At 42.3% G+C, this 25,323-nt stretch overlaps 1 protein-coding gene across 2 annotated transcripts in view; it reads right to left on the bottom strand.

Annotated features, from left to right (window-relative positions):
• EIF4EBP1 (eukaryotic translation initiation factor 4E binding protein 1) overlaps positions 1 to 17,352 on the bottom strand; it is a 91,883-nt gene extending 74,531 nt beyond the window's left edge. Inside the window, exon 1 of one of the 2 annotated variants that reach the window (XM_029603904.1) lies at positions 17,075 to 17,352. In XM_029603904.1, coding sequence (XP_029459764.1) covers positions 17,075 to 17,207 — 133 coding nt within the window. In that variant the 5' untranslated portion in view covers positions 17,208 to 17,352. The remainder of the gene's footprint in view (positions 1 to 17,074) is intronic. The other variant, XM_029603903.1, reaches the window with a different exon arrangement.
• Between the last annotated feature and the right edge of the window lie 7,971 nt (positions 17,353 to 25,323).

The raw sequence follows: 25,323 nt of genomic DNA, 5'->3' as shown, positions 1-25,323 counted from the left end.
AGTATATTTTCTGCCTCTTTCTATAATCTCTATATCAGCTTTAGAGGGAATTTATCCATTATACCTTCTCTTTTACTCTACAAATTGTAAATCATGTGGTAGCATGTCACCTTGAGCACATGTCTATCTGAAACTAAAATTAAGATAAATAGCACATGACAAGGATAGTTTTAAAAAGAATGATAATCAAGGAAATGATCAAATTCTTTGAATGATGCTAGCGATCGTTCGCATAAAAACCAAAAACTAAGCGAAGAGACCAAATCATGAAGTATAGCCATCGCAGCCATCTTGAAATTGTGAAGAAAGTCAACACCATCAACTTCCAGTGCCGGCTGCAGTGCCAAAAAAACTCAGTGCCGAAAAGCTTGGTGCCAAGTTCATCAGCGCTGTTGCACAGCATCAGAGCAGAGAGATAGTGCCGAAGCCTCGGCACTGACATTAAGTCCAATATCCCAGCACCAACGCATGGAGACAGAAAGGAGGATAAAAAAAAGTGCATCACCAGTGACTAGGAAGGCAAAAGCCAAGACAAAACATGGAACAACCCTAACTGATTCTGACTCAGAAGTCTCCGAGGAGGGAGAAATCCCAACAAAAAAAATCTGACAATCTTATGATATGGAGTATGACTGATAGAAATATACTACTACCTTTTCTACATTGAGACCAACACGCATTTGTTCATAGAATCTGTTCAGATTTTGTCAAAAAAGTACATGACCAGTGCATAGAAGGGACCAGGAGAAGAAAAAGGATAAGTCAATCCTACTATGGTTCAGAAAGATTCTGATCAATCTTCTGTAATCAATCTCTTCAGGTCAGTCCAGCTCATCTTTAGACTCACTGGAGTGCTCATTACTTGACAAGTCACCAGTCTGTTCCTTCTCCTGATGTCTTGCATAGTGTTACACCTCCAGACGACAATACCTTTATTAAAAGAATTGCCAAGGTAAATTCATTCACACTGGAAAAAGAAAAATACAGCCTCTACAGAAACAGATGTCTTACAGTGTATTCAAAGATTAAAGATTAAACAAGGCTATACCAATGCTAAAGGCTCTCTTAGATCTGCAAGATAGCAGATGGTCCATATTGCAAACCATCATTCCTGTACCTAAACCACTAGCCATGAAATACGTGGTTAAACAGTGCTGCAGGCATAGAAAGCCAACTCCCACAAGAATCTTTAAGTCTGCAATGAAAAAATTTAAGAAAACTTGGATTATATTCTAGTACACCACCTAGAAAGGACCCTAGAACCCTGGACAACCTGGGAAAGAAAGTTTTCTAGGCCACAACTTTACAAGCAAGAATAGAGGCGCACCAAATTCAAAATAGTACAATTCATATACAACACTTTGCAAAGTATGAAAGATTTTTCATAATACATCACAGACAATAGAAGAGTATAATTTATTACCTAAAGATGCAGACTGTGTTAAACACATGACCAGATCCATTTACGACCCCTTTGACCAAGCTTCACAAGCATTTGCTATAGCCATAGCAATGCGTAGACTAGCATGGTTATGCGCTTCAAATGTCAGAAGACTTACATAAACTAGCAGATGCTCCAAGTAAAGGAGACAAACTTTTCAGCAACAAGAAGCAGTAGAAGCCACAAAAAAGCAGAACATAGCTTTACAATCTTTATCTACATCATCTCTTCTGAGAATTACAAAATAGAAAACATTCCTCAGTCATACAAATGCCCGTACTACTACTCAGGTTACCAAGGACATTTTCAACCATATAACTACTATCGCAGGCAGTCTCAATCATATCAGGCTGCGCCATAGCAAAAAACTTTCAGCAATCCCGGAATCAAAGACCACAATCCGCTGGAAGAGGACAAACACAGCCTCAGCAAACTCAGCAACAATCCCAATTAAGTTTTTGACACCAGATCATGGGAAAAGCTTTCCCCAATTCTCCCAACTGGAGGAAGATTAAAACATTTCTACAATTCATGGACTGCAATATCAGATCAATGGGTACTATCTATAATCAAACAAGGATATTATCTTAATTTAAAAGAAAATTCTCCAAAACTTTCAAAAACAGTAAACACATCCATTGAAAAACTGATGATCACCTCTTTAATTCGATCTAATGCTATCATTAAAATGCCGAAAGCAGAAATGGGAAAAGGATTTTACTCAAAATACTTCCTTATCCCAAAGAATATTGGAAATCTTTGCCCAATACTGGATCTCAAAGTTAAACATCTTCACAAAAGAGAAATTCTGGATATGGTTAGTGCAGCTGTGTTTAAAAAAGGATTGGATAAGTTCTTGGAGAAGTCCATTACCTGCTATTAAGTTGACTTAGAAAATTAGCCACTGCTATTACTAGCAACAGTAACATGGAATAGACTTAGTTTTTGGGTACTTGCCAGGTTCTTATGGCCTGGATTGGCCACTGTTGGAAACAGGATGCTAGGCTTGATGGACTTTTGGTCTGACCCAGTATGGCATGTTCTAATATTTCTAAACCATAATGCCTCTCCTCCAGCAAGAGGACTGGTTAACAACCATAGATCAAGGATGTTTACACCCATATCCCAATAAGAAAAACTCAGAGGTATCTCAGATTTACAATTCAGAACCCCCCCCCCCCACTACCAATACAAGCAAGTTTGCTTACCGTAAACGGTGTTTCCGTAGATAGCAGGATGAATTAGCCATACTGTTTGGGAAGCACCACGATCCCGGGTAGGCGGAGTTTCTCATAGCTGATCACAGAGTTTTGAACTCTGTGCGTCTGCGCGGTCGTCTTCCCGCGCAGTTCCCTCACCTCTTCAGTTTCTTTGTAGCCAAGCGATAGGTAAGCTGAGAAGGAATGTCTGATTCTTTGTGACTGTCTAGGGAGGTGGGTGGGTCAGCATGGCTAATTCATCCTATCTACAGAAACACCGTTTACGGTAAGCAAACTTGCTTTTTCCCCCCGTCGATAGCAGGGCTGAATTAGCCATGCTGTTTGGGAGTCCCAAGCTCCCTGGTTGTGTCCTTGTATATTTATTGTTCTTAGGGTAGGACATCAACCTTTGAAGTGGTAGACAGTCTCATGTACTTTTTAGTGATAACACTGCTGTGCCTAGTGCTGCATCAGAGGTTGTCTGAGACAATAGTACGATGTGAAGGTATGAATGGACGACCATGTTGCCGCTTTGCAGATCTCAATTAATGGCACTTTATTTAAGTGTGCAACTGAAGCTGCGGTGGCGTGAATTTGGTGCTCCTGAGGTTTAGTGGGTAGTTTGATGGAGCGTTTGTTGTAGCAAAAAAGTATGCATTGTGATAACCAACTGGCTATAGTCCTTTTTGAGACTGGTTTACCAGGATCATTTGGGTTAAAGGAGAGGAATAGTTGAGAAGGTCTCGAAGTTGATTGAGTCCTGTTTTTATAGTAGGCCAGCGCTCTCTTACAGTCCAACGTGTGTAAAAGTTTCACGTTCATTATGATGTGGCATAAGAATAGGTAGAGTTATGGTTTGGTTGAGATTAAAAAATGTTACTATCTTAGGTAGAAAGGAAGGGTGAGGACGAAGGGTCACCTTGTCATGGTAGAATTCAATTTAAGGAGAGTAGTGAATCAAGGCTTGTAGTTCGCTGACCCTCCTTGCAGACGTAATGGCAATGAGAAAAACTGTTTTCCATGTCATATATTTAATGTGGCTAGAGTCTAATGGTTCGAAAGGTAGAAGTATTAGTTGTTCTAGGACTATATTTAAGTCCCAAGGAATGGGAGGCTTAGTCACCGGTGGATGAAGTCGGATCATTCCCTTCATGAATCTAGATAACAACGGGTGGTTAGACATTGGAAGGTTATTAAAAAGGTTCATGAAAGGCTGCTATGGAACTGATGTGAACTCGTACCGAAGTGGTTGCTAACCCTGCTTCGTAGAGTGTGTGCAGATACTGCAATAATTGTGTGGCCATAGATGAAAAAGGGTCTACATTCCTTGGAGCACACCAGTCTAAGTAACATCACCATTTCCCTTTGTAGTTACGTCTAGTTGAAGGTTTCCGTGACGCAATGAGAATATCCTCTAATTGAGAGGATAAGCCTAAGGGAGTTAATATTTGCCTCTCAATCTCCACGCTGTGAGATGGTGATTGATTCATGGGGTGAAGTAGTGAGCCCCCTTCCTGTGTCAGAAGATGTGGAAGGTTTTGTAGCGGTATCAGTGGTTGAATGGAGAGTTTCAAGAGATACGTGTACCAGGGCTGTCTCGGCCATGCTGGGGCTATTAGAATCATGTCAGACACGTCCTGGATGCATTTCTGAATTGTTCGAGAAATGAGTGGATAGGCATACATCAAGCCTGGTGTCCATGGAATGAGAAAGGCATCTGGAGCCATCCTTTGATTGCTGGGGTAAAATGAGCAAAAGGTTTGGACCTGTCCGTTTGCTTCCGTTGCAAAAAGATGTCTATTCTGGGAAACCCCCACTGTTTGAAGATGGTGTGTGCCACCTCTGGGTTCAAGGTCCATTCGTGTGGATGAAAAATGCGACTGAGACGGTCTGCTGTGACATTGTCCAGACCTGGAAGATACGTTGCTTGAATTGATACTTGGGTCTTCACTGCCCAGTGTAGAATTCGTGTTGCTTCTTGGCAGAGAATCCATGAACCGGACCCTCCTTCCTTGTTTATGTAAAACATGGCTACCTGGTTGTCTGTATATACCATGAGGCTTGACCCCTGTATCTGGTCGAGAACGTTTGCAGTGTCATCCAGATGGCTCTTAGCTCCAGGAGATTGATCTGATATGTGGATTCCTGAGGGGTCCACAGACCTTGAGAGTTTTCAGGTCATTCAGATGTGCTCCCCAACCCTTGTTGGAGGCATAGAGGAGCTGCCTTTTGATATGGCAACGACAACTACATTGGTAGTACTTCCAAACCATCATTCCTTGATTTTCCCCTTAACATATGGTTTCCAAACTTTCTGAAATTTAAGGAGCTGATCATGCCTTGTCGCTGTAAGGTGGTTCATAAGATACACCTTATCTAATCTGTTCAGAACATCACGTAACGTTGGTGTCTCAACTTTTCTTCCAAACTCCCTAGGCCTGTCGAGCGATGTTTCGTTTTAGAAACTCCCGGCTCCGGCCTGATCCTTCGCTCGGCACGCACCTCTGTTCTATGTGTCGTCCGAGTGCGTTCGGGAGATCTGTGGTGTCTTTTGCAGCCCCGTGGCGAGGGTTCACGCGGGCCTCGATGAAGTAGTACCGGGGGAGCCTTACCTCCGGTCCCAGAGGGTTGTTGATCGCAAGACGAGGCTCTTCTTTTGTGCAGCTGCCGTCTTGACTCCTGTTCTGGGGAGGAATGTGTTGTGGAAGGCCTGTTAGTTAATGTGAGCTCCATCATACGATAGGCTCGGTGCCGCCTAGCTCGCGGGGACATGCGTGCACAGAATTGACAGTCGGATTGGTTATGGTTCGGTCCCAGGCAGCGGTAGCATCGATCATGTCCGGTGACGGACATGATCTTACCGCAGGGACATGGCTTAAATCCTGAAGGTTTCCTGGACATTTTCGTCGAAAAAAGTGATGTCTGTGAGGAGAATAGAGCTCCGTGTGCGCTCTCGCGCATGGAAAAAAAAACAGACTGAGGAGAATCTGTTACTTCCTGCGCGGGAACCCACGCGCAGCCGCAGAGGGAACAAAAATCTACACTCTGCTACATAAGTTCCGCCTCCCGGGCACTGATGGACAGTTCCCATGACAGCATGGCTAATTCAGCCCTGCTATCGATGGGAAATACCTGTTACAGGAAAGAAACTTCACTTTTCTTCACATGTATAAAACAGGTAAAAGTTTTAAAAATAATTAACTTTTGTGTTTGTGTGGGAGATCTTTATGTATACTCCTAACCTTGTAGAAACTAGCAGTCTGTAGAATTCAAATCACAAGATCTGATCAATTCTATTAAAACTATAACTTTACTTCACTCCAGAACTCAGCCTCAATACACTGAACAGAGAAAGACAAAAACTTCCTGGACTCTACTTCTCTTTTCTCAGCTTCCCTACAGTTTGAGAGTTTTAAAGATATAGCAATCAATTTTGGCAATATACATTTATGGATTCAACATACCTTAATATGCCTGAATTGAAATAGTAATAAAGTAAATACATTTAGAAAATGAAATAGCTATAGAAGCAGAAAAGATCAGGAAGACCTGAGTAATTAAATATACAAGGAGTGCCAGGGATTTTTACTAGAGCTTTAAATGAAACTGTAGTCTCTACTTCCTTAAATACAGGACGCAAATTATGATTCATAACAAAAAAGCAACAATCACGTCCTGGATGTACATATATGCAGAAAATGATATCCAAAATGTTTTCAGACCACCAACTGAGCTGATTTCATGCTTTTTCAAATATGGACAGCAATTCACTGACTCACAGAGATAGTTATTCTGGGCTACAACCTATTCAGGAAGGAGCGGATAGGAAGAAAGAGAGAAGGCATGGCACTTTATATATAAAATATTATTAAAGTAACAGAACTGCAGACGAGGCGGCAGCACTATGGATAAATATGGAAAGAGAGAATGGAACATCCATTTATACTGGTTCGATATACAGACTTCCTTCACAGACAGAAGAGTAGATAAATATTTAATGGAAAATATTCACAAAGTTAAGTTATGAGAAATACGGTGCTTTTGCTAGGTGATTTTAATCTACTGGATGTTGACTGGGACATCCTAGCTATGGAATCATCTAGAAGCAGGGAGATGCTGGTAACAGAACCCACATGGTAGGGGGCAATATTGGGGATGGTGCTTCTGAACATGCAGTGGATGATCATCTGGGATCCACTGACCACTAGATGGTGTGGTTCAGTATTAGAAAACAGGCAAGGATTCATTGTAAGATGAGGGTCCTAGACTTCTGGAACAACAACTATTAAAATGGGGAAGTACCTCAAGGAGTGGATGAGAAAATCTAGGGGCAGTTGAAGAGCAGTGGGCAAAACAAAGAGGAGGTATTCTAAGGGCAGCTAACATTTTTGTTAGAAAAATAAATAAAGATAAGAGGGAAGAGACCGCTATGGTTTTCTAAGGTAGTACCTGAAAAAGTAAGGGAAAAAAATGTTAGCACTGATAAGCTACAAGAGATCACAAAGACAGGCAACGATATCTGGAAAAGCTAACAGAAACTGGGAAAGTAGTCAGAGCACAAAGATAAAAATGGAAGAAAAAAACAGCAAATAAAGTGAAACGGGAGGGAGTGGAGGAGGAGATACGTTAGTGATAGGAAGAAGTGACACAGAGGTGAAGGGAAGGAATATGTAGAGGCTGACAAAGGAAAAAGAATTGCTTAAATATTTCTGCATTTGTGAGGACGTGACTAAACAAAAAGTAGATAAACTTAAAAGATTTTCATGCACTACTTCAAGCATTAATCTTGACCGGCACAGACTACTGCAACGCAGTATTAATTGGCCTTCCCTATAATGTAGTAAGATCTCTTCAAGTAGTCCAAAACTCTGCTGCCCCATTGCTTACAGGAACAAGACTACAAGAATATATTACACCTAAACCTGCAGCTTTTACACTGGTTACCAATTCAATTCAGAATTCAATGAAAGATAATTACATTGATCCATAAACTGTTGCAGAATGATTCCATTCCTTGGTTCAACACCATACGGCAAAGCTACAAACACAATCAAGCCTTGAGATCGGAGCACAAGAATTTCTTAGAAGTTCCCTCCATTAGAGTAACATGGCTTGGCATTACCAGGGAGAGGGCTCTCAGTAGCAGCACCAACAATATGTAACTCGCTTTCTGAGCAGTTACGTCTAATATTATACAGACCCTTCAAAAAAGCCTTGAAGATCCATTTAAATTAACTTCCGAAGGCACTTGAAAACAGAGTGTACCTTTGTTTTTCCTTTTTTGTTTGCTTGCTTATTTTATGTATTATACACTGTATTTTTAACATGTATGTATAATTGTTTATTAATCTGTGTGTTTCTTTGTACTCTGCTATGAACCACTGGAAGTATGTGGACAAAAAGTCTATTTTAAATAAAATTAATTTAAATAAAAAATGAAGGTGTTAAGAGAACTTAGCTAGACAAGCTGCCCAAACAGATGACCTTTCAATGCTTCTTTAGAATCAGTACTTGTTCTGAAGACTGGAGACAGGCAGATGGAGTTTGTTTTCAAGTGGAAGGAGAGGGCTGGGTATTACAGGCCAGTTAGTTTGACCTCAATAGTGAACAAATTAATGGAACTCCTGCTAAAACACAGCACAGGGAGGTTTCTGGAATCCAAGGAAGGCAGCATGATTTTACCAGAGGTGGTCTTGTTAGATGAATCTAATCAATTTATTTGATTATATAGCCAGAGAATTGGATCAAGGAAGGTGCTAGATGTGGTGTACTTTGATTTCAGTGAGGCCTTTGCTTCGGTTCCACATAGACAACTTATGAATAAATAGAGTACCCTTAGTATGGGCCCTAAAATGACTGGGTTAGAAACTGGTTAAGTGGGAGCCAAAGAATAGTGGTAAACAGAGTTCACTCAGAGCGGAAGGGTGCACCACAGGGATGGGTCTTTGGACTTGTTCTTTTCAAAATTTTCATAAGCAATATTGCAGAAGGACTATTGGGAACGATTTGTCTTTTTGCAGATATCAAATTCTTTAACAGGGAAAACACCCAGAAAGTTGGGGAAACCATGTGGAGGGGTCTTGCAGAACTTGAAGAATGGTCTGGAGTCTGGAAGCTAAGATTTATTGCTAAAAAATAAATAAAAATGCCAGGTCATGTATATGGGCTGCAAAAACCCAAGGGTGCAGTATAGTATAGGGGGTGAGATTCTTCTCTGCACAAACCAAGAGCGGGATATGATAATCTCAAGGAGGCAAAATAGGCAAAGAAGGTGATGTCAAAAGCCAGAAGGATGCTTGCATGTACAGGGAGAGGAATGGTCAGCAGGAAAAAAAAAAAAAAAAGAGAGGTGCCACCTCTTCTGTACAGCTCTCATTTTCTGGCAAACATTATCTAAAAGTTGTAAACCTGCCCAGTTTAACTCACCACAAAATAATCACATTTCGTTTTTGTACTGCTGAATTCTGCAGGGACAGGTATGCATGTCTCATGCCCTGTGCCTAAAGGGCAGTTGTACTTTGAAATACTAATATAGAATCAAGTGGGTGAAGACTGTTTTAAGAAGTTTTACAACAACAAATGGACCTTAACACAAATGTTTAAAAATTAAAAGGCATCAAACTTGAAGCTTCAGACCATATGAGTTTACCAAAGCCAATTACCCAATGTCAGCATATGCCAGTTTGTGGTTCAAACAATTTATGAGAACATTTCTTCTATTTTTGTTTTTGTATTTTCATATATGTGATACCAACAGTGAGTGAGCATGTAACACCGTTGAAATGATTTATTTTCCACTTCTGGCATCCAGTGCGTTACAATTGTCACCAACCTGTTGGACAATTTTGTCCAAAAAATAGTAATACAAATAGCATATAAAATATGGATAGCTATAAAAAATAAATCCTATAAGTAAAAAAAACCCCCCAAAACCAACAAAACCTCCCAAACCCTAAAAAGTGTTACATGCTGTATTTTATACACTTAACTAAACAACGATGAATATGCATGTGATAAGTTTGCACATACCAAGTCTCCATGATATGCATATTCATTGTAGATAGCCTGAAAACCCAACTGGCCATGGGAATTGGGAAGCCGTGCCTTATTGTAATGTGCTTCATTCCCAACCCAATTTTTTAAACTGATTCAGTTATTTGTTGTTGGTGGCAGCTTGCCACTCACAACAAATAAATGGATCAATTTAAACTGGAAATCAAACAGAGTAAGTTGAAAACAAAAGTTTTGTTGGGATAAAACTGATTGCAGTAAGGCAGGCTTCCCAAACCTGTCCTGGGGAGTCCATGGCCAGCTGGGCTTTCAGGCTTTCTACAGGGTATATGCATGAATTAAATTTGCACATCATGGAGACTCGGTATATGCAAACTTATTTCATGTATATTCATCGTGGATATCCTGAAACCCTCAACTTGGCTGTAGGGTCCCCAAAACTGGTTTGCGAAGCCCTGCAGTAAGAGCTTTGTGTATCCATGGATGAATAAACAAACAGGCTGATGCAATAAGACGCGGTTGTACTGAGCGCCCATTTTCCTTATGTGCACTCAACCACCTCTCCTCAGCGCCTGAAGCGATATTAAAATGAGCTGCTGTGTTAAAGAAGATGCGCTAGGAAGAAATTGTGCGTCCCTAGCACTCAAAATGCATTGGGTGACCAGGAGACAAGGCTGTGCACCCAAAACTGCAACAGGTACTCAACAGAAGCGTCCATTTTATCCCGCCTCAGTTGATTTACAAGCAATATACACGCACAATACCAAAGGGGAGAAATCAGCCTGGAGCGTATATATTGTGCATCTAGAATTTCTTTTTTTTTTTTTTTAATCAATCCATTACATTTTTTTTAATTCTTAATGCAAGCAGTAGATCAACTGTTGTCTATGGTTTCTCCTTTGTGGAGGAACCACAGAAAACGATATTTTTGATTTTCTCAATAGCATTGACAACTTTGAAAAGATTCTTTCACTGTCAAACCGGCTGATAAGGGAGGTGTGCTGTCATGATAGATCGTTACCAATATCTAAAACGAGGCACTGCATCAACTACAGAATATTCACTTTTATCAACAAGTGTCAGAAAGCCTTATACCAGAAGTACAGCGCGATTCAGCAAGCACAGAGGGTCAATTACAAAGAATATGATTTCTTATATTTAAAAAAAAAAATAAATAATAATCCAGTGATGTCGGCATTTCATAATTGTCCTTAAATTCATAAACCTCTATTTAATCCACCGGGACGACCTATTGTTTCAGGGGTAGGTTCTTTGTTGGAACCTTTATCTATGTTGACAAAATTCTGTGTCCTATATCATTAGCTTTGACATACACTCAAAACTGACACATTTTATTACTATGATGCAACAAGTTGAATGTCATCTGAACTGGTTGCAAGTTACAGCAGACATTACCTCCTTCCATATTATCCTGTAGGATAAAGCCATTGAAATTACTGATTAATGTGCAAGCCAAAAAATGGTCACTGCATGACATAAGGCAATTTAGCTGTGAATTGGCAACTTTAGCTCTAACAATTTTTGGTTTTATCTTTACCCATCTATATTATCAGCACAAAGGAACAGCAATGAGTGCCACTATAGCACCATCTATTGCCTGCTTATGTGCTACTGCTTTTGAAGATGCCTACATCTAAATCACTCCTTTTTGGCACAATATTAAATGCTGGAGACAATATATATTTGATTTTTTGTGTGTGGACAAGTACTGAGGAATTAATTTTCTTGACCCACATTTACAATTCCCATTTCATAGTAGTAAGGAACAAACTGCATTTCTTGATATTTTAGTGAGAACGACTTCTGAAGGTTTCTCCACAACCAATTTCAAGAAGTCTACTAATAGAGAGACACCTTGCTTCATTATGCTAGCCATCATCCATAACAATTAAAATCATCCCTATTGGTCAGTTTTTGCAACTGCAATGTTTATGTTCTTATAGTTCAAGAATATAAAGGACAAGCTACAATGATGGCAGATTCCTGAACTGAGATTATCCTCAATTTAGTAGTTTAAAAAAAAAAAAAAGCCTATAAATGAACCCATTATACAAATCAAGCATTATTGCATCAGGATCAACATAGAGAACCTTCTCTTGCATAACACTCTTCCTTATTCTTGAAAGGCTGTTTTAGGAAGTGCTTGTCCCGGTTTTGGCCTATCATAGGAACACCCTCAAACTTTAAAGATCCCCCTACTTTTGCTTTCAAAAAGGGACTGAATCTTAGAGATCAGCCTACACAAATACCATTTGGGGCTAATGGAAGATAACACCAGTGTGGTGCATGCTCAGTTTGCGCATATAGGAGCAGATTTTCAAAGGGGTACGCGTGTAAGATACATGCGTAACCCTCGAAAAGCTGCCCCTTCCACCCCTGCACGCACCGAGCCTATGTTGCATAGGCTCTGCGGCACGCACAAGCCCCGGGACGCGCGTATGTCCTGGGGCATGGACGCGGCCTCCGGACCGGAACATGGCGCGCGCAAGTTACACCTGGGGGGGGGGGGGGGGGGGGGGGGGAAATTAGTTAGGACTGGGGGGCGCCGGAAAGAAAAAGTTCCCTCCGAGGCTGCCCTGATTTCAGAGCGGCCTCGGAGGGAACGGAGGCAGGCTGCGCGGCTCGGCGCGCACAGGCTATTTTGTGCAGCCTTGCACACGCCGACCCTGGATTTTAAGAGACACGCGCGGCTACGCACCTATCTTTTAAAATCCGGCGTACTTTTGTTTGCGCGAACAAAAGTATGCGTGCACTTTTTAAAAATCTGCCCCATATGGTTTACAAATGCAAGATTTTGTTCATCTGACATTATGTTTTGCACATAAACTAATATGCATATTCCACTTATCTGGTGACAAAGCAGATTTATAAAGCAGTATTAGAGCTTAAATGTATTTTACTTCACCTCAACTGTGGCGGAGCCAAACTTCTCTCCTGTTGAACAACACCCATAAAGTTGCATTTTTAAGGCTTAATTTGTTAAACAGAGAAACACAAAGTTATGCATATGATGACATTATTGCAAAACATACTAAAAAATGTGATGAAAGCCCAATTCCTACCCTCCTTGTTCTTTTCTTAAAGTAATAAATTCGGACCTAGAGATCCAAGATGGACGCTTGGTAGAAGGACGGGTGAAGAGAGAGCTCCTAATATTCCTTTGATTTCCGCAACAATATGCCCCATTTGAAGAGAAAGGGGAGAATAAGGATGGAGACCCCGACTACTCCAATTCATACCCTCTCTCAGCCGGTAATTGAGGGGTTCTTCTCACATCTGAGCACGATACCTCCCGGGAGAAGCGTCCGCTGTTGGCGTCGGGGAGGAGCAAACACCGGCGCCACTGGACCTACACACCTCCTTGAGCCCCGGAGTGCCCGTGACGCCTGAGCCTCCTCATCTCACTCTATCCCCAGAATCAGGAGAGGTAGCTCTCCGGGAGAAGTCAGAGGCACCCACCCTATCAGGGGGAAAAACGGGGAAGGAGGAGCAAGTCCAAAGGTGATAAGGAAATCCCGCAGGAGCGAGAAAGGAGAAATAGCGGAGGAAAAATCTTAAGTCCGGAACCTCTAACCTCAACACCTCAGGGGCACGAAGGCATGGCGGTGGCCCCCGTTGTGAGGCATGAATGTCACCTACAAGGTAAAGAGAGCAGTATTGTTGGTTCAAGTGAAATAGTAACAGAAAATAACGTTGGAAAATGTCTGGCTGATTTTGATGGAACTTAAAACCTCAATAGTGAGTTTTAACTCAACTATGACTGAAATCCAAAATCAAATAATGCAAATAGACTCCCTGGTAAAAACATATTCTGAGAAATTGGAATGCCTAGAAAGCCAGGTTAATCTGATGCAAAAAAATTCAAGTTGGTCTAACGCAAGGAGAAACGGCTAATGCAAGATGGAGAATAATTCAAGATACAATAACCTCAGAGTTTTGAATTTTCCAAGTGTTAAACTTATTTCACCATTAGAGCAATTTAAAAAATTTGCGTTGGAAAATTTACAAACTTTCACCAGAAAATATTCCACCTATAGTCAAGATTTTCTTTGTATTATCTGGTAAGAAGAAAACTAATGAAGGGCAAAATATTATTCCTCAGTCTCAGAATTTGAGTAATCTTACAGATTTCCTAGAACAGTCAATGGAAGAGCAGGTGGAATACCGTGGAACTCTATGTATAAAATTTCTATATGCCGTGGACAGAGATAAAATTCTAAGATTATTTCTTCGAAATAAAGTTTATCTTGCTCAAAAAATCTGGATGTTTCCTGATATAACCAGACCTACGCAGATACGTTGAAGAAATTTCCTTCAGATGAGCCAAGAGGTTAAAAACCTAGGGGCTCAGATAATAGTTTATTACCCCTGTAAATGTGTAGTTAAACATAATAATGAGAGATGTGTGTTCCTAGACCCGCTCGAGCTTAGGCAAACAAGCATCCAAAATTTTTCTAAGTAATATACCTACTTTTCTTTGTTCATGGGCTATGTATTAGGCATTTCAATATTAGATATTGAATGTGACTTTCAAGGAATACTTCACTTTCAATGCATATCCAGCATAGCTCTCTGCTACAACAGCAGGGGAGAAGAAAAACTAATACTTCACGCATATCTCTGCTTCAACGGCAGAGAGCTATGCTGCTGCTTAACCAACTAATCAAACTTAATATTTCACTTGGAAGCAGCTCCATCACTGCTCTCTACATTAATGGTGGGGGTGAAAGGGAAATAGAACCTAAGGTTACTAAGAGCCAAGAGAAACAGATATGAGAAAAAAAGAAGTGTGAAGCTTGCTGGGCAGACTGAATGGGCCGATTGGTCTTCTTCTGCAGTCATTTTCTATGTTTCTATGTAGAGAAAGCTCTTAGAACCTTCTAATCATTATAATTTTTTTCCTCTTTAGTGCTCTGCAATGGGTTTGGATCTCCCAATTTCCTTATAACGGGTTTGTTTCTACAAATTGATTGTATTGGTCTAATTTTGTATTATGTTTCTTCTCACTATATACTAAGTATTTTTGACCAATATGTATCTTTTCAACTTTAACTTTTAACCCATTCATTGATAAGTGTAATTGCTATCTATTTTTTGTTAAAAATGTCATAAATAAGTAATAAAGTCAAAATTGCCATAATAAACGCAATATATGTGGAAACATAGCAGGCATTAGTAATCATGTAATAAATATTACAAAAAATTCACAAAAATGTTTGCTATTCAGTTGCTTGATTTAAACCATACACATGCAAACTCTTCCAATGAAAACTATAACTCTGTTCTTTTCGGTATGATGATTGGGAAATGTTGCCTGATCATCTCAATGCAATCAAACAAAAAAATTTTAATTCTCCTAACTGCTGATCCTTAGATATCCAGTGATATACCAAGGGAGCTTCCATTTCTTTTATTGCCAATGCAGCTTTTCTGTTCAATAATACGAGTTCCGACAGCTCGCTTAGTATGACAGATATATACATAGATCAAAGACAAACTACAGCATAGATCACAGTAGAAACGTTGCAATCAATAACAGCCTTTTATTCATTATTGTACAAATAAGGTTCATTGTTGAAGTGAGGTGAACAATTATCAGTATTGCTGTTTGATTGCTTAAAAGTATTTTTTGGCTCAAGAGGATTATATTTCATGTAGTAGCTAATGCTATGTAAATTTCTGGAACTATAAAGCCTTTTTCACTATTAGTTTTATTAGTAAGTGAACATAATTATAGTAAACATTATGACAGTAACTTTTAAACAGGTAAGCAGGCAAGGCTCACTCCCAGGGATGCGGCTATTTTATAACATATGTGCGTATGTGCGCGCATGTTATAAATGGGCCGAACATGTGCACATGTATGCAATCTTAAGTGGGCGCCTATGCACGCAATGCTTCTACCACGCAAGTGGGGGAGATTTTAGTAGACATGCATGCCAATGCCATTTCCAGTTTTCCTAGATCGCCCAGGCTAGGACTTCCAACCCTCCCTAGTTTAATAGCCTCTCTTCTCCTGTTAGCCCCAACCCTCAAAACCCCACTGACCTGTGTAATTTTTTTTGTTTTAGGGCTTACACATTATCTATAGCAGAAAAACTTATACAGCAGAGAACCCTGACACGTGCTTGTGCATGTATTTATGCACTGGTTTCATTGAGAAATGCAGGAACATTCATGCCCCTCCCCTTTTTAAGAACATTTTTGTGCACGCAGTAGAAGACGCACATATCTGGGCAAATTTTAAACTCCACTTGGTGTGCATGGCCGACATATTTGCTTGCTTCCCAGTTTTGGCATGCGCCAGGCTTTTAAAAATTGCCTTTATAATATTTAGCAAAGTGTTTGTATGTTTAACTTTATCTAGGATTTATTATAGTTATCTGTCCTTTTATATGCTATTCAGAGGTCAGTCTTGTCCAACACATCCCCTGAGGCAGTCTTCTCAACACATCGATGTCTGGGCCCATTGTGATCTTACCAATTTCTGTTTAGCCAGTATCAATCATTTCAACATTGTTACGTTAAGACTCACCCGTGGCATTACATATTTGAAAATAAAACAATCATTTCAACATTGTTACGTTAAGACTCACCCGTGGCATTACATATTTGAAAATAAAAAAAGCCAAATAGACATTTTCTCACCAATTGATTGGGCCATGCACTGGCATATGACAACACTGGGCAGTTTGTAAAGTCGTATGGTCCAAAGCTCCATGTTTGATTCCTTTATTTTTAAACACTTGCTTTAAGATGTAATTATTTTAAAACTTCTTGAAACCGTTCTTCACCCACATATTTTAAATTGTTTGAGTACTCCTTGCTACTTCCTTAGAAGTGTTGAACCACAGTATATATGAACAGGCTTCTCACCAAGGTGGTGCAGACTAAATCAATATCAGAAATCAAAACAGCGCAGAAGATCCTTAGTTGCAGGAAAATGAAGGTAAAACCCAAGAACGGGAAGTAGATGTTCTGCGTTATCACAGCAGTAAGGAAAAAAAACAAACAAAACACACACACAGACAGACAGCCAGCCAGCCAGCGTGCATTGGCCCTGCAGTCTTCACCTATAATCACAAGCCATATAAACAGGAGCAGGCATATTATGAGAAAGTCCCTGTCACAGCCCTAGAAAAGAAGCTTGAGGGTGCAAGAGTAACCCGACCTCAGTCCCCCTCTCCTGAGCGTGGTGGTGGTAGTAATACGCTGACCCTTCTCCTCATCTTATTTCGGGGGTAGGGTGCCACTACTTTTCCTCTCTTTGGGGGGGGGGGGGGGGGGTTGGCGGAAAAGGGAGGTGCCGCTGACCACCCCCGGACCTCCTCTCCTGTTACCTCCGGGGACAGTACTAAGTTGAATACTTCCGACGGCGCTCCCCCGGACTTAACCCCGTTACCTCCGGGCGTGGTGCTGAAGAGCGTGCCTCCGGGCGTGCAGCTGTAGTCGGGCGGCAACTGGGCCGCTTCGCTGACGGTGACCCGGCGAGTGGGAATGGCGCAGCTCTGGGCGCGGTGGCAGCCGGCCGACATGATGCTACGGCGGCTCCGACTCCTTCTCTTTTTCACAATCGGTAACAGCGGCGCCCAGTCACCGCCGCCCGCCCGCCGCCACTCTCACCCCCCACACGCGCGCGCTCACGGAGAAAGCGCCCTCCGTCATCGCGCCGCGCCAGCCATGCTGGGACTTGTAGTCGTTTTTGAAGGCGGGAAGCCAAGCGCACCGGGCATGCCGGGACTTATGGTCATCTTTGAAGATTGGAACCTAAGACGCGCAGCAATTACTTCAAGGTAGTAGGTTTGGAATTCACAAATTATATTTTTTATTTAATTTCAATAGTACCTGAATGTAATTCGCTTTGAAGTGCCTGAAAAAGCGGAATATAAATTAAAAACCAGGAAAATTATCAACTTACTAAAATGTGGAAGTTAATTTTTTTTTTGGAATTTAGAGTCATAACTGGAACAGCAGTGACCTATTTTCCACTTATTTTCTCTCTGTCCCGGTTTCCATATTTTCTATATGTTAAAAATTATCCTTTGAAAGATCAGGGACCAAAGTATGTACCATATAAAGCAAACAGGTCTGTATTTAACTAATTTGACTATTTCTGCGGCACCAGTTTTCAAAGGAATTCACTATGAAGTTGATCTTAATTAATGGAAACATAAAGGTAAGCTTGGAGGGCTGGGCCCTTGAGTCCTTTCCTGGGGCAATGTCCTTATGAGCAGCCTAGTGGTTAGAGCAGCAAACTAGCACCCAGCGAAACCAGGCTTCAAATCCCTGTTGCCCCTTGTGAGCTTGACCAAGACACTTTACCCTCCATTGCCTTAGGTACAAAATTAGATTGTAGCCATGTGGGGATAGGAAAATACCTATAGTACCAGAATGTAATCTACTTTGATGTACACTTTGAAGTGCTGGAAAAGCAGAATATATAAAGAAAATATTGCCACATTATTCAGTTGTTGCTATAATTTCAGAGTTATGGTATATTAAGGAGACATTCATTGTAAATTGTAAATTGTTTTGGTTATGACTTTCTTGTTTTCCCTTTCCTTCCTACTGCCTCTCTGTTCTACCCTCGCCCAGTTACATTCTCCTTGTTGAAATGTATTTTCCAATCTTTCAGTTATTATGTGAACCGGTATGATGTCCCCACTAATACCGGTATATAAAAGTTTCTAAATAAATAAATAAATAGTATTGTTGGCTACTTATTACAGAGTTTTGCGATTGAACATGAGAGGGGAGAGCTGCCGGAGGGAACTATGCAGGGGTCTGTGTAAGCTTATCTGCTTATGATGGTGGAATACAAAGGAGAAAGACAGAAACTACTGTCCTGGATTTAGGCAGCTAGACTGTATCATTTGTAATGTGGCTACCATAACTGTACAAACTGAATGGGGCATAGTCCTAGTCAATTTTCCTAAAGGTCCTGGAATTTATAGATGACCCTCTTTCTCCCTATTTTTGACAAAAGAATAATAAATTAGTATGGTGACCCCCCTAGTCAGCCACTAGATGGCCCTGGATCCCTACTCATAAAATTCCAGCTTAAAGACACCATTCTTATACAGCACCTCCCCCTGAGGCTGGCTGTAATTGGTGGTCTCAGTCTATTTGGGGGTGGGGGGGGGGGCAAGGCAATGGGCACCTGGTTGTAGGTGGCACCTGGGGGCCCATATTTGCCAACAAAATTGGTAACCCATGGCTGCTGGGGGATTCACTTCTACCCAGCGGCTGAACTGAAAAAGGCCCACGGCGGCAGTGGCTAGCCCCAGCCACGAGTAGGCCCGGATAGGAGAGCAGGGCAACACATGACGTGAGTTGAATTGGTCGCAGCCGTCTGCGAGCGACGGTCATAACAAAAGCCTTTGAAAATTTATCTTTAAGCTAGGACAACACAGAATGGGAACATAAGGAGCTCTACTTATACATAAAAAAAATTAAAAAAGTAAAAGCATGAAGGTGCTATCCTACTACTATAAAATATGCAGCTGAGTTTTCTGCATGTAGTGATATTGCAGCTGAAGAAATATGGGTAAATATCCTGGGAGATGCACTTGCAGTATCGAATAGCTCCTGTGCCAAGTAGGTGTTACAATCTTTCACTGTGTAAACACCATCTTATATTCCTCACATTTTACTTATATATTGGATATATATGTACAATCTTTCACTGTCAAGGTATTGGTGCTTAGCATGTGCAGTTTTACATGTTTCACAGCACAATGTGTGAGTGTGTGTATGGGGTGTAGGGGGTAATAGGAGTGTAGTTTGAACACATCGGGAGTGAATTAAGATATGGTGCTTCATGTGTAGGGTCCTTCGTTTTCAGTTCAAACCGATTTTCACCTATAAATTCCCAGATTTTTCCAAAGGTGAGAATCTGTTTAAACCGATTTTCACCCTAATATTAAGATGATTAAAAAGTTGCTTCAGAGCTGCAGATGCAGTGTTTCAAAGCCTCCAGCCATTACTGGAAGCCAGCGTAGGCCAAAGTGTATATGGTATTTCATGTCCAAACTCCCACCAGTGAAAGCACTTATCCTCCAGTACAGCCCATGCCGTGCTTCAAATCTTGTCTCCTCATCCCCCAAGTAGCCAAAGTGCTCACTATCTGGTGCCATGAAGGCATTTGAAGCAGGCCCTGTCCACCAGAAGCAATTCCCAGCAAGCTCCCTGGGCCCTGCAGAAAAGCAGAAGTGCAGTGCTGCAGCGTGAGGGAGCCTCAATTATGCTGCTAAAGGAGACAGGAGAAGCCTGGAATTACCACTAGTAAGGATGAATGCTGTTGCAGTGCGGGGGTGGCGGGAGAGGGAGATTCTCTGTAGGGTGTGGGGGGAGAAAGAGGGACATGCTAGGCAGGGGATGGGGATAGAGATAGGGATGATTCTTAGTGGGTGGGTGGAAGAATCTGTTTCATATTTTATTGTCCTAGCTTCTATCCACTCAAATAAACTTTGATATTTACCCAGAAAAATAATGTCTTTTTCATTCAAATAATTTTCTCCTGTTTTTGTTCTTGTTATAATAAACTCTGATAAATTCCCAGGAAAAATAAAGAACAATAAAAAAACGAAAATGAAGGTCCCAATTCATGTGGAATGAGCTTGCCCCCTTGTGGCCAGACTGATACCTTATATCCACTTTAATCAGCATTCCAATAGTAATAATTACAATCAATCAGGCCAATTCAGTACGGTGCGCTCAGGCTGAGTGCACCGTTAGCCCCCGTCTAGACGCGCGTTTTCCATGAGCTAATATTACCCCTTAAACAGTAAGGGTTAATAGCAGGAGGAAAACGCGTGTCCAACTCCCCAAAAACTAATAGCGCCCGCAACATGCAAATGCATGTTGACGAGCCTATTAGTCCCGCACGATACAGAAAGTAAAATGTGCAGCCAAGCTGCACATTTTACTTTCAGAAATTAATGCCTGCCCGAAGGCAGGGGTTAATTTTGGCCTGCACCGGGAAAGTGTACAGAAAAGCAGAAAAAACTGCTTTTCTGTACACCCTCCGACTTAATATCATAACGATATTAAGTCAGAGGCCCCAAAAAATAAAAAAAAATTAAAATTCTAAAAAAAAAAAAAATTAAAAATCTGCCTGTGGCCCGCGGGTTGGAAGATGGACGCTCAATTTTGCCGGCGTCTGTTTTCCGAACCTGTGGCTGTCAGCGGGTTCAACAACTGACGCCGGTAAAATTAAGCGGTGGCTGTCAAACCCGCTGACAGCCGCCAATTCTGTCAATAAAGAGGTGCTAGGGACGCACTAGTGTCCCTAGCGCCTCCTTATTACCACAGGCCCTCATCTAAATACAGAATCGCGCGCCCAGGAGAGTGGCCTGGGCGAGCGGGTGCTTGCCTCGGAGCGCTGGCTCTCCCGCGAATTTTACTGAATTGGCCCGTATGTTTTTACATTGATAAGGAGGCTGAATTAGCCATTACACATGATGACGTCATCTGGTGACATTTGCCTATAGACCAGCATTTTGTAGCAGAATTTAGCTATTGTCTGCAGGTCTTCCTGTGAGAGACAGCTGCAAGCTAAGTGAAATTGTTTGCTTATTTGTAATATCTGGGCTAAGTATATCCCTTATTTATTTATTTATTTATTTAAATTTCTATACCGATATTAGTGGGAACATCATATCGGTTTACATCAAAAACAAAAAGGTTGGAAATTACATAAAACAGGTAGGTGGGGGGAGAATAGGAACTATAGAACGCAGAACAGGAAGTACATAGGAACAGGCTACTCAGAGAGTGGCACAGCAGTTCAAACTAAGCAAAAAATTTATGGAAAACAAAACAAAACAAAGAGAACTTTATACAAAATTCGTGTGGGTAAAAGGGGGAAATTTATGTCAGGGTGAGAAGGGATAGTGTTCTTGATGGGCAAATTGGGTGGCCGTGGGAAGAATTATCTATATTTTGTATTATCTATATTTTGTATTATTTTGTGCCTTGGGGGGGGGGGGGGGGGAGAGATTCTTTTACTTATGAACAAAAGGGAAAAAGTGTGTATTGGGGCTAAAAAGAAAAAAAAATAAAGTCCCATAAGTTTTATTATCAGAGTGTCTAGGGGGAGGGATTCTTTTTAGAATTAATTTGCCTAGCGGCCAGCATTATATAGCAGAATTTAGCCATTGTCTGCAGGTCTTCCTGTAAGAGGCAGCTACAAGCTAAGTGCAATTAAACTGTCAAATTGCTTGTAAAATTTGGCTTTTCTATTCTGCCTATTTGTTAGTGTTCGTGGTAGTTGTGGGTGGATCCTTGGGCCGGTGGCAGATGACCACACCCCCCCCCCCCCCCCCCCCGGGGAAAGATCCCGAGAGGGACCACCAGTTAGGCTCAGAGTATGAAGACAGACACACACTAGTTCTTTTATTAAACAGTATATTGAACCACCAGAGGTGGCAGTAGTGAGCTGGTAATGCCTGGCTGGGCTGTAGTCCCTCAGATACTGGAACAGTGATCCCGGATATCTGAGCTGCAGAGAAACTGAAGATAGTGAGTAGGCAGGGTATGCAGAGTTCAGGAACAGAACCTTGATGGTAACACTCACACAATGGTCTCATGAAGCAGCCCAGGAGCTGGAAAGGATTAGGCCCTCGAGGAGCGAGTACCTGGTTCCAGGGAAGGCTCTGAGAGAGAGATGGTAACTCACTGGTGTTGTAGGCAGCGATGACTTCCTGGCAGAAGTAGTATTCAGAAGCGAGTCAGGGAACGAGGGCCCTCGAGGAGCGAGTACCGGTTCCAGACTGTGATCTGAAAAGCAAAGAAAAAGCGAGGCCCCCTAAGGAGTGGATACCCCTGGTAAGTCCGAGGAGGCAGAGTAGCTTGGAGAGAACCTGAAGTCCTAGAACTCCTTGTACGTATCCAACTCCTTGCTAACGCGATACGTTCGCGTATTCAGAGACCTTAAGTATCCGGTGAGGATGATGTCACCTCAGGGGGACGCCCCTGAGGTTCGCGCAATTGCTGGTTCTTCAGTCGGGGCTGTGCCGCGAGCGCGCCCTTAGGCTGCTGGGAAACATGGCGGTGTGTAGCGTCGAGCCGTTCCGGAGACGCCAGAGGGAGTCGGCAGAAGACGCCGCGGCAGCCAACCTTCCACTTGAGCAAGAGGGAGTCGCCGAGGAGGGTGGAGTGGAGACGTCGGGCAGCGACAGTGGCAACAGTATCCCCCTTCAAAGGGCGATTTCCTCTTCAGGTACCAGACTTGGATCTTGAAGGATGCGCGAGGTAGAACTGATGAAGCATTTCCTTGTCTAGGATAATGGACAAGAATCTTTTTTGGGATCAAAACTTTCCACTTCAGAAGGTATTCAAAAGCAATGCCTTTCTACGAACATCCAGAACCTCTTCGACTGAATCTAAGTTGTCTTCTGCAGTGATGACAAGTGGATCTTCAGGCTTGGAAGAATTTTCGCTGAGTATGAGTGGTTTCAGATGAAACATGAAAAGCATTATGAATATCAGCAGCAGTGGATGAGATGCTGGGACGTCACTGAGCTTCAGTGGAAGAGTGGTGTTGGGGAACGTCCATAGCCCACTTCAAAAGATGACACAGTAGTGGATCTTTCAGCTTGATGCAGGGACTTTTCATGTCTTCCACTAGACGTCTGAGAATGAAATTGCCTTCTGCCCCTGAATCCACCGGGGTAGGAATCAGCGGAGGAAAGGATGCGGTATGGCCTAAGAACAGTCCTCCTGCAGGACTTAGGCCCGTCTGTTTTCCGGACAAATGGAGCATGTAGAGACATTATGGCCGGACTGACCACAGTACACGCAAAGACCGCGCCTCTTCCGAAATCCTCTCTCTTTGGAAGTTAAATGTCCATGACCAAGTTGCATCGGTTCATCTTTATCAGCAGCGATGATTACTGGAAGCATCCGAGGTGCAGATGCAGTACTAGCCTGTTTCAACCCAGGTAACACCTTAGGCCGGATTTCCTTCAACTTGTCCCGGAGTCGGTGATCAATCCGAGTGGCCAAGACTACTAATTCTTCCAGCGAGTCAGGTGTTTCACGAGCGGCCAGCTCGTCCTTTAAACGGGTATCCAGGCCTCTGCAAAAGAGTGTCTTGAAACATTTGGGGTCCCAGCGAAGTTCTGCCGCAAGAGTTTTGAACTCGATGGCAAATTCAGCCAATGATCTGTTACCTTGCTTCAATTCCACCACAGCAGAATCGGCTACAGCAGTATGAACAGGGTCATTGAAAACGGATTTAAACAAGTCCATAAATCCTTCTATGTCCTGCAAAATGGGGTCCTTGCTTTAAGATGTAATTATTTTAAAACTTCTTGAAACCGTTCTTCACCCACATATTTTAAATTGTTTGAGTACTCCTTGCTACTTCCTTAGAAGTGTTGAACCACAGTATATATGAACAGGCTTCTCACTAAGGTGGTGCAGACTAAATCAATATCAGAAATCAAAACAGCGCAGAAGATCCTTAGTTGCAGGAAAATGAAGGTAAAACCCAAGAACGGGAAGTAGATGTTCTGTGTTATCACAGCAGTAAGAAAAAAAAAACACCAAAACACACACACACACACACACACACACACACACACACACAGCGTGCATTGGCCCTGCAGTCTTCATCTATAATCACAAGCCATATAAACAGGAACAGGCATATTATGAAAAAGTCCCTGTCACAGCCCTAGAAAAGAAGCTTGGGGGTGCAAGAGTAGATGCCCAAGACAAGGCCCTACCATCCAGGTATGAAAGGATGTAGGTGGTCTTGGAAAGAGCCGTAGGAAATAAAGATGGCTGTCAGGCAAAGTGCATGCAGCATTGGTTTAAGATGCCTCGGGCCTTCTGAATTTCACCGGAAAAGCTGACTGGAGCCGCCAATGGTACAGCAGCTTTTAAAGTTACCTCCTGTAACTGACCTTCGTAGTTGGAAGCTGTGCCTTGAACCTTCTGTGTGTGTAGCTGATGAAATGCTGAAGTAAGTTTCTCCAAGGCGTCTTGCTGCTCCACAATGCGCTGGGCCAGGCCCGGTATGGCCTGCAAGGCATTCAGTTGTGCCAGATCCATGGAGTTAACAATATATTAGTCGTGGTAGTTGTGGGTGGATCCTTGGGCTGGTGGCAGATGACCACACCCCCGGAGAAAGATCCCGAGAGGGACCACCGGTTAGGCTCAGAGTATGGAGACAGACACACACTAGTTCTTTATTAAACAGTATATTGAACCACCAGAGGTGGCAGTAGTGAGCTGGTAATGCCCGGATGGGCTGTAGTCCCTCAGATACTGGAACAGTGATCCCGGATAACTGAGCTGTAGAGAAACTGAAGATAGCAGTCCAGGAGCTGGAAAGGATTAGGCCCTCGAGGAGCGAATACCTGATTCCAGGGAAGGCTCTGAGAGAGAGATGGTAACTCACTGGTGTTGTAGGCAGCGATGACTTCCTGGCAGAAGTGGTATTCAGAAGCGAGTCAGGAAACGAGGGCCCTCGAGGAGTGAGTACCGGTTCCAGACTGTGATCTGAAAAGCAAAGAGAAAGCGAGGGCCCCCGAGGAGCGGGTACCCCTGGTAAGTCCAAGGAGGCAGAGTAGCTTGGAGAGAACCCGAAGTCCTAGAACTCCTTGTATGTATTCAACTCCTTACTAACTCGATACGTTAACG

This window comes from Rhinatrema bivittatum, chromosome 5 (assembly GCF_901001135.1).
Source record: "Rhinatrema bivittatum chromosome 5, aRhiBiv1.1, whole genome shotgun sequence".
NCBI classification, from domain to species: domain Eukaryota; kingdom Metazoa; phylum Chordata; class Amphibia; order Gymnophiona; family Rhinatrematidae; genus Rhinatrema; species Rhinatrema bivittatum.
This window is presented reverse-complemented; position numbering and strand designations above follow the sequence as displayed.